Source organism: Amblyraja radiata, chromosome 19, assembly GCF_010909765.2.
Source record: "Amblyraja radiata isolate CabotCenter1 chromosome 19, sAmbRad1.1.pri, whole genome shotgun sequence".
Classification (NCBI taxonomy): Eukaryota; Metazoa; Chordata; class Chondrichthyes; order Rajiformes; family Rajidae; genus Amblyraja; species Amblyraja radiata.
The window spans coordinates 4,714,015-4,735,114 of NC_045974.1; the positions used below are offsets into that span (position 1 = coordinate 4,714,015).

The 21,100-nt window shown below is 43.1% G+C and overlaps 1 protein-coding gene across 1 annotated transcript in view; it reads right to left on the minus strand.

Moving 5' to 3' along the window:
* The window catches only part of cacna1c (calcium voltage-gated channel subunit alpha1 C), a 268,853-nt gene that overhangs the window by 171,439 nt on the left and 76,314 nt on the right, over positions 1–21,100 (minus strand). Inside the window, exons 5-6 of the mRNA XM_033038368.1 lie at positions 17,184–17,317; positions 7,785–7,937 (exon numbers count right to left, since the gene is read on the minus strand). Of these exons, the coding sequence (XP_032894259.1) occupies positions 7,785–7,937; positions 17,184–17,317 (287 nt within the window). The remainder of the gene's footprint in view (positions 1–7,784; positions 7,938–17,183; positions 17,318–21,100) is intronic.

Below are 21,100 nucleotides of genomic sequence, written 5' to 3' on the forward strand. Positions count from 1 at the left end.
TGACGTGGCCAGTCCATCGAAGTTGGTCCTGCATTTTTGTGGTGGTGATACAGAACCTCATGTACTATTGAGACAATACCATAATAATGTGTGGCTTATTGTGATAACCAAATGACCCTGAGCAAATAGAGTGAGAAATGACTTTTGAAATACTGCAAACCGGTAAATCACATTATATTACTTGACTACTAAAGAGAATATTCTAAAACAGCATTTACATGATAAGAATTTTTTTAAATTTCTCTTTAGCCTACTTCAAACTGAAAAAGCACTCGAGCTGGTGAACTGGCAGAAAATGCAGCTGCAAAAAACACCCCCAGGAAGTTGAGAATGATCTTCCTTTGATTTTCAGACTCTTAACAAGATCAGTCAACAGAAAATTATAGGTATCACATTCATAATATGGTGTTTAGGGCACAATTTCCAATCTGCCGATGACAGCCATCTTGTAGGTGCAGTGAACTGTGAAGAGGATAATCTTCAAGGGCACATGGCCAAATATACCTTAAAGCTTTAGTATGCATATTAATAGAAACATAGAAAATAGGTGCAGGAGGAGGCCATTCGGCCCTTCGAGCCAGCACCGCCATTCATTGTGATCATGGCTGATCGTCCCCCATCAATAACCCCTGCCTGCCTTCTCCCAGGTAACATTCATTCAGGTTCGATCCTGACTACTGATGCTGTCTGTATGGAGTTTGCAAGTTTTCCCTGTGACCTGCGTGGGTTTTCTCCGGGTGCTCTGGTTTCCTCCCACATTCCAAAGACGTGCAGGGTTGTGGGTTAATTGGCTCTGATAAAGATAATCAAAAAAGATACCCATTGATATGCATATTTTTATGCATATCCTACTCTTATGTTTTGCATTATTAATATCAGGAGAGCGCTGTTGAGATTTGCCCAGGACTTCACTAGCATAATAAGTGCACCAGGAGAAGATGAGTAAATTCTTGTTTCTAAAAATATATGACTACAAATTCTGACTGTACACTAATAACTATTCGAACCTGTTGCTTAACTGTAACATGATTAAATACATTTATTTTAAAACGTCCTTGTTTTTGTTCTGCTCACAAATTAGCACTTCAGAGTTGGTTGAAAATTCCACTTCCATTTCTTTGTATATTGCAGCAAATCTCACATAAAATAACAAAACCTCACTTAGAACAAAAGATGTAAAATTAGCAATTATTGCAGACCTCAGTTTAGTTTTATTTGTCATATGTAGGTTAACTCAGGGTCAACGGTACAATGAAATGTGTTTGACAATACAACGGGTCACCTCAGCAATGATAGTACAAGGATAAAATTAAGGTATAAAAAGATAAAAGTGACATTGGTAGGTAAAAGACAATAATAAATAAAATAATCAACATCTATGATGTGTTTATGAGTTCAGAAGCCTGATGGAATGATGATAAAAAACTGTTCTTAAGTCTGGTGGTACGTGCAGCCCTGCTCCTGTATCGTCTGCCTGGCGGCAACAAGGTGACCAGTCTGCGTGGTCCTTGATGATGCTGTGTGCCTTCCGCCAGTAGGGAAATGTCCTGAATGGCTGGGAGACATTTTCCAATGATGTGCTGTGTGCCGCCTTCACCACTCTCTGTAGTGATTTGCGGCTGTGGGCAGAACAGTTCCCGTACCAGACCAAACCTTGTTTCCCATCAGAAAAAATACAATAATTTTTCTACAATTTTTTGAAGACATTATTGAGGGTATAAAGGGCGTGTCCCACTTGGTGATTTTTTTCGGTGACTGCCGGCATCATTGACTGACGTATCAGGTCACCGAAACATTTGCGGCATGATGACGTATTGATGTTTTTTCAAGTGTCGCCACATTTTTTTTTTCGCCGCTGCATTTTGAAATGTTCAAAATCTTTTGGCGACACTGATATGACGCTGGCAGTCGCAGATAAAAATCGCCAAGTGGGACAGGCCCTTCACTCAGACCTTCATGCTCTCTCTGATGTACCTTCTCTGATGATATGATAAGAACTCTGATCAACGTTTACAGCACATTTCCATTCAAGGCTTGGGAGCAATTTCAGGGGAATTACAGGCTTGCGACTCTAGTCACATCACACTAATAATTATGTCCAGCGTCGCCCTAAATTATATCATAGAAACATAGAAATTAGGTGCAGGAGTAGGCCATTCGGCCCTTCGAGCCTGCACCGCCATTCAATATGATCATGGCTGATCATCCAACTCAGTATCCCGTACCTGCCTTCTCTCCATACCCTCTGATCCCCTTAGCCACAAGGGCCACATCTAACTCCCTCTTAAATATAGCCAATGAACTGGCCTTGACTACCCTCTGTGGCAGGGAGTTCCAGAGATTCACCACTCTCTGTGTGAAAAAAGTTCTTCTCATCTCGGTTTTAAAGGATTTCCCCCTTATCCTTAAGCTGTGACCCCTTGTCCTGGACTTCCCCAACATCGGGAGCAATCTTCCTGCATCTAGCCTGTCCAACCCCTTAAGAATTTTGTAAGTTTCTATAAGATCCCCTCTCAATCTCCTAAACCTCCTAAATTCTTGGTCCTTGGAGTCCTGGCAACACCCTCGTAAATCTTTTCTGCATTCTTTCCAGCTGAATGGCATCTTTCCTTCAGCAGGGTCACCAATACTGAACACAACACTCCAAGAGTCCAATTGTCTTATACAACGTCTTACACAACTGCAACATATCCATCCAAACTTCTAAATGCCAAAAGCCTTCTTTACCACTCTGTCTATCTGTAATGCCACTTTCAAGGACCTATGTATGTGTGCTCTTATGTCCTCTTGTTCAGGATTTTGCAGGGACAAAATAGATGGCACTGCTCCAATGCTTTGAGGTTCCTACTCTATGCTCATCAGTAGACCATGAGTTTTGCACCAGATCCGAGATCCCATTTGGGATGTTTTGGAACAGTTTTTCCCTCAGAGGGCCAAACTCTTTGCTGGTGCTCTGGAGGCAATGGTGAATTTTTATCATCAATGTCTGCCTTTACTTGAGAGATAGATTTTAATCTAGTGTGAAAGTGATCCATATTTTCCAGGGTAAAAAAAAGAAATGGCAGATGACTTGAATACGTTTTTTTTGCAACAATCTTCACAGTGGAAGACAGCAGCAACGTGCCGGAAATGCAAGGAGGTCAGAGGGTGGAAATTAGTGTCGGGCTATGACTAGGGAGAAGATGCTGAGGAAGCAGCTGGATCAGGTGGAATGCATCCCAGGGTTCTGAAAGACGTGGCTTTAAAGATTGTGGAGCCATTAGTTGTGGTCTTTCAAGAATCACTGGAGTCAGGAGCAGTTCCAGACGTTTGGAACATTGCAAACATCACTCCGCTGGTCGAGAATGGAGCAAAGTGGAAGAGAGGAAACTATAGGCCAGTCAGCCCGACTTCTGTGGTTGGTAATATTTTAGAGTCCATTATAAAGGATGAGGTTTCTGAGCACACGATAGCACTTAGAGGCACACGATAAAATAGTCTGAAGTCAGCATGGTTTTGTAAAAGGGACCTTGCCTGATGAACCTGTTGGAATTCTTTGAGGAAATAAACAGCAGAATAGACAAATGAGAGTCAGTGGATGTGGTTTACCTGGATTTTCAGGCCTTTGATAAGGTGCCGCACATGAGGCTGCTAAAGAAGATGGTATCAGAGGGAAGATACTAGCATGGATAGCATAGAAACATAGAAAATAGGTGCAGGAGGAGGCCATTCGGCCCTTCGAGCCAGCACCGCCATTCATTGTGATCATGGCTGATCGTCCCCTATCAATAACCCGTGCCTGCCTTCTCCCCATATCCCTTGACTAGCCCCTAGAGCTCTATCTAACTCTCTCTAGAATCCATCCAGTGACTTGGCCTCCACTGCCCTCTGTGGCAGGGAATTCCATAAATTCTTAACTCTCTGGGTGAAAAAGTTTTTTCTTACCTCAGTCTTAAATGACCTCTCCTTCATTCTAAGACTGTGGCCCCTGTTTCTGGACTCGCCCAACATTGGGAACATTTTTCCTGCATCTAGCTTGTCCAGTCCTTTTATAATTTTATATGGTTCTATAAGATCCCCCTCATCCTTCTAAACTCCAGTGAATACAAGCCTAGTCTTTTCAATCTTTCCTCATATGACAATCCCGCCATCTCAGGGATCAATCTTGTGAACCTACGCTGCACTGCCTCAATCACAAGGATGTCCTTCCTCAAATTAGGAGACCAAAACTGTACACAATACTCCAGATGTGGTCTCACCAGAGCCCTATACAACTGCAGGTTGGCTGAATGGCAGAAGGTGAGGAGGGACAATAAAGGGGACTTTTTATTTTTGGCTGCTAGTGACAAGTGGTGTTCTATAGGGGTCGGTGCTGGGGTCGCTACTCTTAACGTTGTATATCAATGATTTAGAAGAGGGAACTGAAGGCTTTGTGGCCAAATTTCAGATAATACTAATTTAGATGGAGGGGCACCTATCTTTACTGGGGTTAGGGATGATTTGCTATACGATAGATAGGAGAGAGAAAATGCCAATAAGATTATAGTAAGAGGATGGGAAAGGTATTTACGAAAATATATTCCGCAGTATTTATGAATAATTATCTAATAAGGATAATAATCAGCATTAGATTTTATCAGAATACTCTGATTTATCCTGTTCAAATACCAGCATTTACCAACCAGAGAAAGCAGCACAATGTCAGAAGGTCAGTAGAGTGTGACACTGCATAGACTCCCTGAAATCTCATGGTAGACAAAATTGCTGGAGAAACTCAGCGGGTGCGGCAGCATCTATGGAGCGAAAGAAATAGGCAACGTTTCTGGCTGAAACTCTTCTTCAGACGTTCTTCAGACGTTTCGGCCCGAAACGTTGCCTATTTCCTTCGCTCCATAGATGCTGCCGCGCCCTCTGAGTTTCTCCAGCAATTTTGTCTACCTTTGATTTTCCAGCATCTGCAGTTCCTTCTTGAAACCTGAAATCTCATGGCAGCTGGTCAAAAATGGGCATGAATATCTCCTCCATCTAACTACTGACCTCTCTCTCAGCTAATAAATCAAGTCAGTTTATGATGTTAAACACTGATTGGAAGCAATGAGAACAACAAAGTTATTAAGTGCATTCTGGAAACACAACATGGAAGAAAACATACAAGTTTAGTTTTGCCTATCTACCTGCCCATGTGTACATGGCAGTAGAAGTGTCTACCAGACATTATCCATGATCTGTGCTATTTCCATGTTGCTAATAGCCTTCATTTTAGTTCAGAGATAAATGGACGTTTTAAAAAAGCAGTTTAAGCCACTCACTTTTATCGGAATTTCTCCTACAAATATAATAACAATATTCCATTTGCAAATACAGGGACAATATCCCATTTAATCCAAAAAATACATTGTTTGTTTGCTTTGTCAATTTGCATGAAAGCAAAATAGCAGTGTGAAAAATATACATCTTCTAGATGCACTGGGACGCATCCTTGGTGATGTGACCTGGGGTCATCGGGTGTTTGGGTCTCACAACATCAGACTCCCTCGCCCAGGCGACCCAGCCGGGGTTGATCAGGCCCAGACTTGCATCCCAGCAGCAACCGCCCACGGATCAGCCATCTTAGTAACCACTCTGGGGGGGTTGGGAGATTCTAGTGCGTGGAGGGACTGGGCTCTGTGGGGTGAGTCCTGGCCCGGCTCCTCCTGCGTCTCACCAGGTTCAAGGCCTGTGCGCTGCACCTCTTTCTCCTTCTCCGAGCATTTCATTCTCGCCTGATGGGTTTTTAGGCCATGGTGGTTCATTAGGCCTTTCCGTAGCTTTATTGGGTGACTCTCTCACGAAAGACCCAGACTGGGGTGCCAACCCAGCCTTGCCCGGGTGCCGACTCTCCGTGCCGTCAACTGTCTCTCCAGTAGTCAGTCACCAAACTATATTACAATACAATACAATATTTATTGTCATTTGAACCTCAGTGAGGCTCAAACAAAACTCTGTTTCTACAGCCATACAAACGAAAAACAATTCCTACTAGACACACAACCAATTTAATTCACACAAACATCCATCACAGTGAGGCGGAGGTTCATTGTGATGGATGTTTGTGAGGAGGAGGTTCACTGTGATGGAAGGCAAAGTCTTTTCTCTCCCCTGCTCTCCATTTTTCTCCCGATGTTGAAGCCCGATGTTGAAGCCCCAGGCGGGCGATGGTAAGTCCCACGGCCATTTTAGGCCGCGCTGGGCGATGTATGGCCCCTCTCCAGGTCTAAATGTCACAAAGTTGGAGCCCCGGCAGACGTTCAAATGTCCCGCGGCCATTATATAGTAATTATATGCAATGAACAAATATAAATTGTTTGAGCTATCTGCCTTCATGAAAAAAGCTAATACCCAGGGAGACAGTCCTAATCGAATACACAAACTTGATACCTAATAATTGACATAATAATGCTGTGTAAATGTAAAAGACCATAATACGATCACACACTACTGGGCCACTTTACCACTTTAACAAATGAATTTCTAACTTTTCCACATGGCATTTACTCCCCGTTGTTCTGCAATAAAGGTTTACTAAATGATTGCTTGTCCGTGCGTTATACTTCTTCACAGTTTTCATCCATTAAACATTTGCCCTCCAGACCTACTGCTGAACATCCAGAAACAGTAAGGCCAAGCACAATGCATGTAAGTAATTTGCCACTCAATCACGGAAACAATCAAACAACTGCTAAGTGCAAGTGCCAGAAATACATCAAAGAGTAGGCAACATTTCAGATTTCGGGGTCTGAAGAAGGATCACCTATTCATGTCCTACAGAGCTGCTGCCTGCCTGACCACTGAGTAACCCAGTACTTTGTGCCTGTTTTTTGTAAACCAGCATTTGCAATTCCTTGTGTCTACATTGCACTGCCTGTCTGACTTTGTTTTCCTTCTGTTACCAATCCTCAACCTGTGGTACAATGATGCTCCCACCTAACTCCATTAACATGCATTCTTCTTTTGTTTAAGAAGGAACTGCAGATGCTGGAAAAATCGAAGGTAGACATAAATACTGGAGAAACTCAGCGGGTGAGGCAGCATCTATGGAGCGAAGGAATAGGTGACGTTTTGGGTTGAGACCCTTCTTCAGTCTTTTTTATCTTGTTTAATAACCTTGTGTGGCATCTTATATGAAGGTAATTTAAAGGTCCAAAAACGCCCCATCTGTTGAATTTATCAATTTTACTCATTACAGTTTTAAAAGCTGTAACATGTGATCTCCTTAAAATAAAACTAAATTTTCTGTGCAATCCATGTACTCTGTCACTACTTTCTCAATAGATTCTAATATATTGCCCAGTCTGTAGTTCCCTTTGAACGCTTTGCAATCTTAAGGGCCTGTCCCATTTGGGCGTCAGTTGCGCGTCATGCAGGTGGCGCGCGAAGATTTTGTACATCCCAAAGTCCTGGGGCGCAGCGCGACCGTGTGTGTCACTGCCTATGTCACCACGCACCATGCACGCGTAATGCGTACTATACGCGCATCGTGACGCGTAATGCGTACTATGCGCGCATCGTGACGCGTAAATGATGTCGCGTAAATGACGCGCAAAGACACCCAGGTGGGACAGGCCCTTGACATATAGAACGCTCATTACATTCTAATCTGTTGGCAGTATTATAAAAATTACAACATTATGAATCAGAACTGTGCATGTACTCACCACAAAGTCAATGGTCAGAATTTCAGAATAAATACAAGAAGGCCATTTGCTACAGGACTTGCAAATATTTAGTTTAAATAGTAAATGATGCCCAAGAGTTGTTTTTCTTACCTGTTCCATTAATTAAGCAGGTCTTGTGCATTTTTCCCATGAAGAGTTCTAATCCTATAATGGCATAGATGATGATGACAAACAACACCAACAAAGCAATATGTAGCAATGGGACCATTGCTTTGATGATTGAGTTTAATACCACCTGGAGACCTGAAAGACACAACGTTTTTTTTGAAGAATGTGAACTTGCATCAAAATGACAATATTAATGATGAATGATCAATAAAAACCTAAATGTTCCTGTCTGGAATTAATTTATCCAATTAATTCAATACTTAACATTCCAAATTCAATATTGCAAATAAAAACTCAAGTATCTTTATTTTTATAAATGGCCAATTTCTAAAAGAATAATTAAACATATTTTATAAATTTTGATTACAATATTTGTGACAAGGTGCTAAAATACACCGTTAGAAAAAACATCTGAATCACAGAACATAAAAAATGAAGGTGAAATTAAGCATGTTGTCATTCCACCTTTTTTTCGTCTCGGGCTCCACCAAATTGTGGTTACATTGACTTCCTGCCATTCTGCAAGAGGAGCATTTTTTCAGAGTTTGATTTCAGGCTTCACCGGCAAGTTCCGTCATTTCAGATAATGAAACATCTTCTCAGGGTTCATGTTACCTGATGTTGCCATGAACCCATTTCAAATTTTCTCCAAGATCCCAACTATTAAGGCAATCCTCTGTGGATCTGGGATGGATTCTCCAGTCTGTGACTTGTGCCCCTGTCCCACTTAGGAAACCTGAACGGAAACCTCTGGAGACTTTGCGCCCCACCCAAGGTTTCCGTGCGGTTCCCGGAGGTTGCAGGTGGTTGCCGGAGGTTGAAGGTAGTGGAAGCAGGCAGGGAGACTGACAAAAACCTCCGGGAACCGCACGGAAACCTTGGGTGGGGCGCAAAGTCTCCAGAGGTTTCCGTTCAGGTTTCCTAAGTTGGACAGGGGCATAAGGCAGATAATGCAGAATCCCTGCGATACCAGGACCTGAAATTTCTAATCATTCATCATTTTAAGGAAATACATCAAATATTTATTTTGAGCTACTAAAGAGATACTAAAACGACACTGAAGAGTACTGAAACAGGCCATTCAGCCAACTCGTCCATGCTGACTTAGTTGCCAAACCAAGTTAATCATACTTGCCTGTGCCTGACTCATATCCCTCCAAATATTCCCTATCCACGTATCTGTCCAAGAGCCTTTTAAATGTCATGATTGTACCTGCCTCTTCCTCTTCCCCTTCACTTCCTCTGGCAGCTTGCTCCATATACACAACACCCTGTGTGTGAAAATGTTGCCCCTCAGGCTCTTTTAAAACCTTTTCCTTCTCTCCCTAAGCCTATGCCCCTAGTTTTAGAATCCGGGGAAAGGAGCTTCTTAAAAATGTATTAAAACTGGTCTAATGCGTACAAGAGCCAAGCCTGTGTAATCATTGATTATTCCCTGAGAATTTACTTCAATGTAACGTGTATTGTTTTATACTTCAGCGACATTATAAATAATATAACAAGCAACATGCAAAGCATTTAATCACATTTTACACTTTGAAATCTCAAATCACCCAAAATATTTTGGATTGTAGAACTCTAACAGTAATGTCTTTTGAGCATGAACCTGAGAGAGCATTAAGGAGAAGAAGCTTAATAATGTATTCCCACCAGAATAAGCAAAAAATAACAATGAGGTCAATATAGGTATTATATAGAACAAGGTAAGCTGCAACTGAATCAAACTGAATTAACATGAACAGAGCAGTCCTTTCAGGTTGCCTTAACATTGATTGCAACAAGGCAAAAGGGAAAAGGAGATGGAACATCCATGATAATAGAGAAGTCTGTCTTACATCACTAAGTTCAGAAATAGTTACTTCCCGTTTATTATCGCCAGAAAAAGCCGGGATGACATTAGCATTGTTTGAAGACTGGTTTCTAAATGGTTTTATTCCACAGGTAAGGGAATATTGTAGGCAAAACAACATCCCATTCAAGATATTCATCAGCTTGTTGGCATTGAGGCTGAAGAACTTTCCAATGAGGAGCTGATCGAACTGAAGAAAGAAGGAAAGTAACTGAGGCAGAGGAAGAAGAGGAAGTTATACCCGAGGCACCGAACAAAGAAAGTGGCGGAGGCATTTGCTACTATCAACAGTGGGTGCGGATGTTGGAAGAAATGGACGTCATTTACAGGATGCTCTTGCCTGCTATAGGGAAATATAGAATGAAAAGAAGAAACAAACTGGACAGTCAAAACTTGATGTCTTCCTGAAGAACACTATGCCTGCTAAACAATCGACAGGTGTCGATGCCCCAGTGCATTTTGCCACTATTCTCGAGCCTTATCAGAAGAGAGAATGTTTGGTAGATTAGGTGTATTTAATGCATTTTCGACTTACAATATTTTCTATTTACGATGGGTTTATCGGTACGTAGCCCCACCGTAGGTTTAGGAGCACCTGTACAGGTATACCTCACTTAGCACCACCCCGCATAATGCCGCTTTGCTATAGCACTCTTGCATTTTGTAGCCATATTTGTTCCAAAGGAAATATTAACGGTTTTGCAGAATATGGCGGCATAAACTGAGTTGCAATTTGACCAACTCCGAAACTCTGCATCAGGGGATCAAAGCTGCAATCGGAAGTAGACAGGGTAGGAAGGAATCTGGGTTCAGACCTATCTCATACGGCCAATGCGAGAACAATGCGATAAGGGGAATCTAACACGATAACTCCTTACGGGAGAATCAAAGCTCCATTCTGGGAATTGTTGATTACTGGAGCCACAAATTGAAGTGGAATAAATGGGTAAAGATCCAGATTAAACATTATGGAAAAGTGTACGGACTAACAAGTCAGTTTGCAAGAGTCAGTAATAATGTTCAAAATAGTTATCAGGATCACATCTCCATTTCTGCTACGTTATGGCCCCATACAGCGCTGGTTCGGTTAACGCTTAATTTTCTAGGACTGTATATAGAACACTAATTGAGGCATTCCCAGGTTGTCTTTAGTTAGATTTTGCAAGTCGAGGCAAGACATGGCCGTGAATGTCAATTGAGTAAAACAACAAATGATGAATTAGAACTCATAAGCACTTCTAGGGTTTCTACCCAAAGATTTCTCAGAAAGTAGATTAAATGAACAACATTTTTAGAGTCAGGATTATCAGATACAAGATGTATACTGAGTATATAATGAAAGAGAGTTGCAATCAACCGTAAAACGTGAAATAAAGTACATGGTTACAAGTTGCTAAAACTGTGTGCCCTTTCCAGACTTCACTAATAAGCCTTCAAAAAAAAAAAAGTTTCCTATATAATTCTCTACTCATCCAGTTTATGAAATTTCGGAATTAAAAGCAAGCAGCTGTAATGGTATAGGAACACATTTCACTGATATAAAGTTTGCATCCTTAATCTGCTGCTTCAACCCCACAGCATGTGATTTTATGTCCTTGCAATATTCACCTCACAAACACAAACTGCGACATTAATTTTAATGCAACAGGCAATGTAAGCCGACTTCAATGTTTAAAGTGTTTTACTGTAACCATCAGCGGTTGATGCTATTTCCAGCAAAGTGTCTTAAATCTGAAAAGTCTTTTAAATCATCATGTTATGACACTCACATCTGCAATGAATACCGTAATAAAATAGACACCAAATGCTTTTGTAGAATCTTGTAGGAATGAACAAAATGACCAATGTCAATATATTTATCCTTGGGAGCTATTTAAAGCTATTGTGAGTACAGATCAATAACATGCAATGCATTAGCTACTGCTCACCGCCCATCAGCAAGACTCCACTTACTTTTTTTTCACTTAAATTTTTATTGATTTTTAAGAGATACTAGACCAAGTGCAGACCCGTTGGGTCTGTTTCCCTAACGGCGTTTGCGGGGGGGGGGGGGGGGGGGGCTGCGGCATCACACTCACATTAACCACCCCCCAAACACACAGGTAGGGGGAAGGGAGGTGAGAAGAGGGGAGGGAGGGGAGAGGAGGAGGAGGAGGAAACGGGACACATTTGGGAGGGAAAGGAGAGCGGGGTAGGAGGTGAGAGAGGGGGATGGGGAGAGAGACGTGGGGGAGGGGGGGATGGGGAGGGAGGGGAGGATGGAGGGAGGGGGAGAGGGGTGGGGGGAGAGAGGGGAAGGAGGGGGGAGAGAGGAGGGGGAAGGGGGGAGAGAAGAGGAAGAGTGGGGAGGGAGGAGGAGAGGGGTAGGGGGAGTGATGGAAGAGGGACAGAGGGGTAGGGGGAAGGGGGCTGGGGGAGAGAGGGAAGGGGGTGGGGTTAGAGAGGAAGGGGTGGGGGAGAGAGGGAAGGGGGGTGGGGGAGGGATGAGGAGAGGGAGAGGGGGAGAGGAGTGGGGAGGGAGGGAGGGAGGGGTAGAGGGGGTAGCGGGAGTGGTGGAAGAGGGACGGGGGAGTGGTGGACGAGGAACAGAGGGGTAGGGGAAGGGGTGGGGGAGAGAGGGGAAGGGAAGGGAAGAGAGAGGGGTGGGGGAGGGAGAGGGGTGGGGTAAGGGGAGAGAAGTGGGAGAGTGGGGAGGGAGGGGTAGGGGGAGTGGTGGATGAGGGACAGAGGGGTAGGGGTGGGGGGCGGGGGGAGAGAGGGAAGGGGGTGGGGTAGAGAGGGAAGGGGGGTGGGGGAGAGAGGGATGGGTGGGAGAGGGAGAGGGGTGAGGAGAGGGAAACATAGAAACATAGAAATTAAGTGCAGGAGTAGGCCATTCGGCCCTTTGAGCCTGCACCACCATTCAATATGATCATGGCTGATCATCCAACTCAGTATCCTGTACCTGCCTTCTCTCCATAACCCCTGATCCCTTTAGCCACAAGGGCCACATCTAACTCCCTCTTAAGTTCCGATTGGGCATATGTGAACGTTGGGCATTGTGACATCACACAATGGAACGTTCACCAGGTGCTGATGCTGCTTCTATGGGTGAGAAGCCAGTTTATTTTTCAAATATTGGGGGGGGGGGGGGGGGGGGGGGGAAGGATTTGATTAAAAACGTGTACTTAAACACGACGAAATGTAATGAGGAGCGGATACTTAGAAAGAAAAGTGAAATCTCTACCGAAATGGAAAAGATGTCGGCGATTCTGCGGCTGGTTTCAGAGTTGCAGGGAATCAAAGGAAGAAATGCAGCCGGCAGCCGTCCATGTAAATGGATCCATTCCGATTGGACATCTGCGAGCATTGGGCATTGTGACATCACACGATGGGAACGAATCAAAAGGAAGAAAGGCAGCCGGACGGACGGCAGGCGACAGGCACACAGTTTTATATATTAGATAGATATACAAAACAGTGCAACACCATCACCATAAATAAAACAAAGTAAGAAAAACAGCAATCAAAATAAAAAAAATAAGTAGATAGGGGGAGGAAAAAAAAAGAAGTAAATAAATAAAAAACACTTTCAACAACATCTAACACAGTTGTATAAATTGCTACTTATTTCAGGCTTATCCCGACTGTACGAATATTAAAGGCCTTACCAAAAATCTAAGTCAGGGCTGTCAAACTCATTTTAGGTCACTGGTTGGAATGGGCAAAATGCGACTAAATGCGGGCCGGATCAGTTGTGCATGCGCGCATGCTCCCACAGCTTTTGTTACCTTCGTTTTTTTCCCCCCCATACATCCCACGGGCCGGATTAGACCCCTTTGCGGGCCGGATGGTCTGACTCCCCTGATCTAAGTCATCACAAGAGGAATAAAGTGCGATTTTCTGATAGGACGGTCCGGAACAAAATATACCAATGAAGCTGATTTACAGGAATTATATCTGGTGAAGTTTCCATTTCAACGGGCCGTACCGATTGAAAGAAAATCCCCATTATAGAGAGGTGAAGAGTGTAGTTTCCGCAGTCCAGATCACTCAACAGTAAATGTCACTTTTTGGTCATGATCTAATTTAATGATGTTTCTTAACTTAACACTGGAAAAACTATGAATACATAAATGTAAAAGTTGGCGGTAGTCCTCCCGAGAAATACCGACACAAAATAACAGATTGTCAAATACAAAAAACCCATTGGCTGAAATATAAAGATAGGAAATCAAGCTGCCTTAACATTTGGGATTCTCCCGAACTCCCGAAATAACATCCTCCGGAAGCTGACCAACTCCAAATGGGGAGCCACAGCACACACATTAAGATCTACTGCTCTGGCCCTGTGCTACTCCTCTGCGGAGTATGCGTGTCCTGTTTGGGAGAGATCATCCCATGCCAAGAAACTAGACCCAGCGTTGAATAACACCTGCCGCTCAATCACTGGCTGCTTGAAGCCCACCAACATAAACAACCTGCACCTCCTCGCTGGCATTGCCCCTGCTGATGTGAGACGGGAAGTCGCCAGCCGAGTAGAGATGACCAAGGCCACCAGTGATGAACGCCACCTCCTCTACGGACGTGTACCCCCGGCCCAATGGCTGAAGTCCAGGAGAAGCTTTCTCAGCCATGTCCAGCCCCTAATAGCATCACGGGAAGAAACCAGACTCCAACTAAGGACAAAAAGGCTTGAGGACAACCACCCTGCTACTGACATGGGTATCCCTCCTTCTGAAGCCCTCCCTCCGGGCTCAGAAGCACCATGGGTCCAGTGGAAGACGCTCAACCGCCTGAGAACAGGAACAGGGCAATCAAAAGCTGCCATGGCCAGATGGGGCTATGAAACTGGCCAAACCACCTGTGAATGTGGAGAAGAGGACCATACAATGCAGCACTGCCTTGTCTGCCCCCTACTACCCAACCAGTGCAGCTCAAAGGATCTTGCAGTGTTCAATAAAAATGCAAAGGACTGTGTAAAGGAATGGGAAACTGTCATATAGTCAACCAGCTTCAAAGACACGAAAAGAAGAAGAAGATTTTCGATTCGGAAATGATCCAGAAATTAAATGCAGATTTTTAAAAAAGGTTACAAAAATAAACAGTGAAGTCCATTTGAAAACGCTCAAGCGGTAAAAAAATGTTATATATTGAGATACGCAAGTCCGCACCTTCAAGCTATTAATTAGTGTCCATTTGGTTGTCCTCTTCTGCACATATTTTATTTAAATCGGGGTGTATCATTAACAATGGCAACTTATTCCAATTTAATCATTGGAATCGAGTGATTGTTCACCAAAATAGAGTAATGAATTAATTATTTACCCTATTAATGAATGAATAGAGTAAATAAACTTCTGTTACATCTGCAAATGCCTGGTCTTGTTTCACTTGCTTGCCATTTCCTCATAGACGAGAGATGCCTTTGTATTAATTGCTCATAATTTAATCATTACATATAGGAGGCCATTGTTCCCAACTACTCACTTATATTTCACTGATAATAAACCAGCCTTCATTTATAGAGGTAAAATGCAAACCGCTGGTTAGCTGCAAAAATAGGATGGCCAGGTCACAGTTTGCCAAGAAGTACTTAAAAGAGCAACTGGAAAAAAGGTATTGTGGACAGATGAGACGAAGATGAACGTATATCAGAGTGATGGCAAGAGCAAAGTATGGAGGAGAGAAGGAACTGCCCAAGATCCAAAGCATTCCACCTCATCTGTGAAACACGGTGGTGGGGCTGTTATGGGCTGGGCATGTATGGCTGCTGAAGGTACTGGCTCACTTATCTTCATTGATGATACAACTGCTGATGGTAGTGGCATAATGAATTCTGAAGTGTATAGACACATCCTATCTGCTCAAGTTCAAACACATGACTCAAAACTCATTGGCCGGCAGTTCATTCTACAGCAAGACAATGATCCCAAATATACTGCCAAAGCAACAAAGGAGTTTTCAAAGCTAAAAAATGGTAAATTCTTAAGTGGCCAAGTCAATCACCCGATCTGAACCCAATTGAGCATGCCTTTTATATGCTGTAGAGAAAACTGAGGGGGACTAGCCCCCAAAACAAGCATAGGCTAAAGATGGCTGTAATACAGGCCTGGCAGAGCATCACCAGAGAAGACACCCAGCAACTGGTGATGTCCATGAATCACAGTCTTCAAGCAGTCATTGCATGCAAAGGATATGCAACAAAATACTAAACATGACTACTTTCATTTACATGACATTGCTGTGTCCCAAACATTATGGCGCCCTGAAATGGGGGTCTATGTATAAACACAGCTGTAATTTCTACATGGTGAAACCAAAATGTATACAAATGGCCTTTATTAAAATCTAATAATGTGCACTTTAACCACTTGTAATTTTTTCTATTACAAATCTCAAATTGTGGAGTACAGAGGCAAATAAATAAATGATGGGTCTTTTTGTCCCAAACATTATGGAGGGCACTGTATGTGCAGGAAAGAGGAGCAAACCAGGTAGTCTGATTTCCCACAGTGAGGGTGAGGGATGAACCAACAGGCATGTTTGCTGGTTGAATTGCAGTAGTCAAGGGTGTTTGATTGTCTAGTGCTGCAAGAAATGTGTTGGTGGTAGTTATGAAGTGACTTCTTCATACTGACCTTGTTGAAGTCCCTGGCTGTGATCGGAAAGGCAACAGTGTATGGTGTTTGTTGACCATGTCATGCAGCTCTGCTGCATAGGGAACAGCTAAGAGCATATTGTTTAAGATTACCTATTCTTTTCCCGCTTTAAAATAGTTACACTATTTTCACTCATCGCATCAGAGGAACAGGAGTAGGACTTGCAGCCTTCCTACCCAGCAGACACACATGTCGGGCTGTTGTTCATCGCAGAGATCATTAGGTTCTTGATTAGTAAGGGTGTCAAACGTTATGGGCAGAGGCAGGAGAATGGGGTTAATGAGGAACAGATAGATCAGCTATGATTGAATAATGGAGTAGACTCGATGTTTCAAATGGCCTTCCTCTGCTCCTATGACTTAAGGGCCTGTCCCACTTTCAAGACCTAATTCACGACCTTTTTTACTCGTGGACATTTTTCATCAGGCTAGAAAAACGCCCCGACCTACTTGATGCCACAAGTACCTACGACTAGAATCACGACCTACCTACGACCTTGTGAGGACCATGCTGCGATTATGAGTCAAGGGAAAACTCAGCAGAGGTCGTGAATTAGGTCGTGAAAGTGGGACAGGCCTTTATGAACACAACTTGGGCTAACCTTGTGACTCACTTCTGAGTTCACAAACTATCCTGTCAGTTGAGAAGTGGACAGATTTTGACTCTTTTACCTGGCAGTCTGCCAGTCTGATATAAATAAGGCACTGAACCTCAAGCTATTATTCGGCAAGATTTATGCTTATCCAACTTGCCTGAAACCTACACCCAGAAAATTTCCCCCAATTTTTTAAAATGCATGTCTTAATTTATGGATATATCAAAAGCCATTGAAATGCAACAAACACGGACTTGAACCTATATTTGCAACTGCATCTTTATTAAAATACTTACTGGGAACCCCAGACACTAGGCGTAGTGGCCGTAGGACTCTGAATGCTCTTAGAGCTTTGACGTCAAATCCAGCAGTTTTACCTCCGATTGGATTAATTCCTTTGGTGGCTTGTTCTAAAATAGCACTAAAAAGCCTAAAAGAGAAAAAACAGAAGGCATCCTTTACCAAGAACTAAGTTATTCAAAATGTGCAATCCATTTCGCTTGGATAGTCCACTTTTCCGCGATGATTTGCTCATATTATTTAACCAACTTTGGCCCGTTGAAAAGATGTGTTTTTCTGAAGTGCCTTTATACAACTTCAGAATGTCACAAAGCAATTCCTTGGTCTAATTCAGGTCCATGACACGCATAGAAACAAAGATATTTAAAGAATGATCAGATAATAGAAATAAAAATTGTTAATTATGTTGATTGAGGGATAATCATTAGCTGCAATATTGCAAAAAAAAACACCCTTTTCACTTTGTTGAAGAGTGCAGTGGGAATTTGGACAGTCTCCTGACTACACATGGGCCGCTTGTTAGTGTCGCACCCAAAATGTAGCATCCCCACCTCCACCATTGACCGAGGATTAGATAGTGAACCTGACTTTATACTCAAATCTCCGAGGCATGACTTGAAACCACAGGTAGACAAAAGTGCTGGAGAAACTCAGCTGGGTGAGGCAGCATCTATGGAGCGAAGGAAATAGGCAACGTTTCGGAACGAAACGTTGCCTATTTCCTTCGCTCCATAGATGCTGCCTCACCCGCCGAGTTTCTCCAGCACTTTTGTCTGCCTTCGATTTTCCAGCATCTGCAGTTCCTTCTTAAACACTTGAAACCACATTATTTCTAAGTGAGAGATCGTAGCTCAAAGGTTGCTATACCACGTTTGATCGATGTTAAAATAGCATGGATGTCACCCACTTTTATAAATCCCGTGAATAACACAGTATTCAAAGGCAACATTTGGAACTTCTCAGTGTTAAGTTTACTTGTATGATGCTGCAGCTCAGCCCATTTCAATTATTTCCACAAGACCTGTTGTCTTGATTTATTGGAAGTTCTCAGCTGTGGGAGTTATCCAGCAGTTGAACCAGTGGCCGTCGGTCCATAATGAGTTTATATTATTACACAAGCTATTGCTACAGCTACTATATTACTATACAAACTTCAGCTGCTGCACAGTAATAGAACATAGAACAGTACCGCAAAAGAATAAGCCCTCTTCGAAAGACATTCTTGCCATAGAGGGAGTACAGAGAAGGTTCACCAGACTGATTCCTGGGATGTCAGGACTTTCATATGAAGAAAGACTGGATAGACTCGGCTTGTACTCGCTAGAATTTAGAAGATTGAGTGGGGATCTTATAGAAACGTACAAAATTCTTAAGGGGTTGGACAGGCTAGATGCAGGAAGAATGTTCCCGATGTTGGGAAAGTCCAGAACAAGGGGTCACAGTTTAAGGATAAGGGGGAAATCCTTTAGGACCGAGATGAGAAAAACATTTTTCACACAGAGAGTGGTGAATCTCTGGAATTCTCTGCCACAGAAGGTAGTTGAGGCCAGTTCATTGGATATATTTAAGAGGGAGTTAGATGTGGCCCTTGTGGCTAAAGGTATCAGGTGGTATGGAGAGAAGGCAGGTACAGGATACTGAGTTGGATGATCAGCCACGACCATATTGAATGGCGGTGCAGGCTCAAAGGGCTGAATGGCTTACTCCTGCACCTATTTTCTATGTTTCTATGTTTCTATGTCCCACAATGTCCATGCCAAATTAAACTAATCTCCAGGAAAATACAAAGTGCTGGAGTAACTCAGTGGGTCAGGGAGCATTCCTCAGTAATTCCCCGAGCAGCATTTTGTGCATATGCTCACACCTCAAGGACTGCAGCAGTGTAAGGAGGCAACTCGCCATGTCCAATCAACACTGCTTCTCCTTCCATTTGCCCTCACAAGATGTGATTTATAATAGCCAATTAACCTATTAACCAGCATCTCTTTAGGGGAAGCTCTCAGGGGAAGCACAGGGAGAATGTACAACCCACACACGGCACTGGTGACTGGGTCAATGAAGCTCCAATGCAGCAACACTAGTTACTGCACCAATGTGTTGCCCTATATAGTAAGATATTTTGTGTGACCCTTGTCCTGAAAACTTTTGAATGCTCAATATTGCAGCCATACAGAGAGGGTCATGATGCTAGAGATGGTTAACTTTGGCCCAAACAGTGGTACGTTTCATGTGTGAAATGCTGTCCTGATAGATCTGTATGAGAGCAAGAACAAAGATGATCTTTAATGCATTATTTTTGATTATGCAAAGTCTTGTCTTTTGTCAACACAAGAGAAGCATGTGCAATGGGTCACTTACTCGTGGCCCATATCCATAACATGAGTGATGACAGCTGCAATATAATTAAAGACATCACAGGAGAGATTCGGTGCCCTGTTTGTGTCATTGTGAACCAAGCCTGACTTACTGCTGAGGCCTATTTTACATTGATCAGTCGCCATCTTTTGCTTTTATCTTTCTCAAATACGATATAGGAGGCCATGATGCCCATTGCGTTTATATTTCAGCTCAATGCAACCTCATTAATCTCCATTCATCCTAACCTGAGGACAACCTTTGGATTTGGCACCTATTTCTTGAGAAGATGGAACTGGAGGAAGAGGAATGGGAAAGGGTGAAAAATGGAGAGGTGGTTGAAGTAGGTTATGTGAGGGATAGTAACGAAGGGAATGTGGCATGGGGATGGTATTATGTTTTATTATTAATGTTTAATGTTTTATGTGTCATTCCTAACTGTCACTGCATGTCATGTTGTCACTTGCGGGCGGAGCACCAAGGCAAATTCCTTGTATGTGAATACTTGGCCAAAAAACCTATTCATTCATTCAAGAGACAGAGTGCATGGAAACAAGCACACGTGGATGCAGGAGGGAAAGGGAGTTGAGGAGTTGGGGAGAGAAAGGGAGATGGTCTAAAAACTGTGCTAGCTCTAAAACACAGTAAGAATATCTTCTCCACAAAGATGAACATAGTTCAGGGCAGCAGCACACCACCATATTTTCATATGCTTGATTGTTAGAGACACTCACAAAGCCAAATGAACTTAAAAATGTCAGATCAAATTTATTCAAGTAATGGGAGCGACTGCATATTAGATTTGAGCTATGTCGAGAGTAGTAATATAATGAGTTTATTGTCCCATATATTGGTACCATGCGGTACAAATCTAATGAAAATCTTGCTTGAAGCAGCATCACAGACACATAGACTCAAGCACACAAAAATATGTTATGCATTACTTATACATAAATGACACATAAAATTCTGCCACACGGAAAAATGAAAATGATTACGAAAAAAACATTCATTAATGAAAACACAATTAGAAAATAAGTCCATGGTACTGCAGAATACACTGATGTGTTGAGGACTTATGCCTGTGAAATATTGATAGTTTGAAGATAAAGGCAAGATATTAAAAAGCAACGTGAAATGCAGAGTGTGAAACAGCAGGAGGGATAAAAGAATCCGATATCTATATCGGTGAGACCAAGCGGAGGTTGGGCGATCGTTTCGCCGAACACCTCCGCTCGGTCCGCAATAACCAACCTGACCTCCCGGTGGCTCAACACTTCAACTCCCCCTCCCACTCCGTATCCAACCTCTCTGTCCTGGGTCTCCTCCATGGCCAGAGCGAGCAACACCGGAAATTGGAGGAACAGCACCTCATATTCCGCTTGGGGAGTCTGCATCCTGCGGGCATGAACATTGAATTCTCCCAATCTTGTTAGTCCTTGCTGTCTCCTCCCCTTCCTCAGCCCTCCTGCTGTCTCCTCCCATCCCCCAGCCTTCGAGCTCCTCCTCCTTTTCCCTTTCTTCTCCCCGCCCCCCCCCACCCCCCCCCCCCCGATCA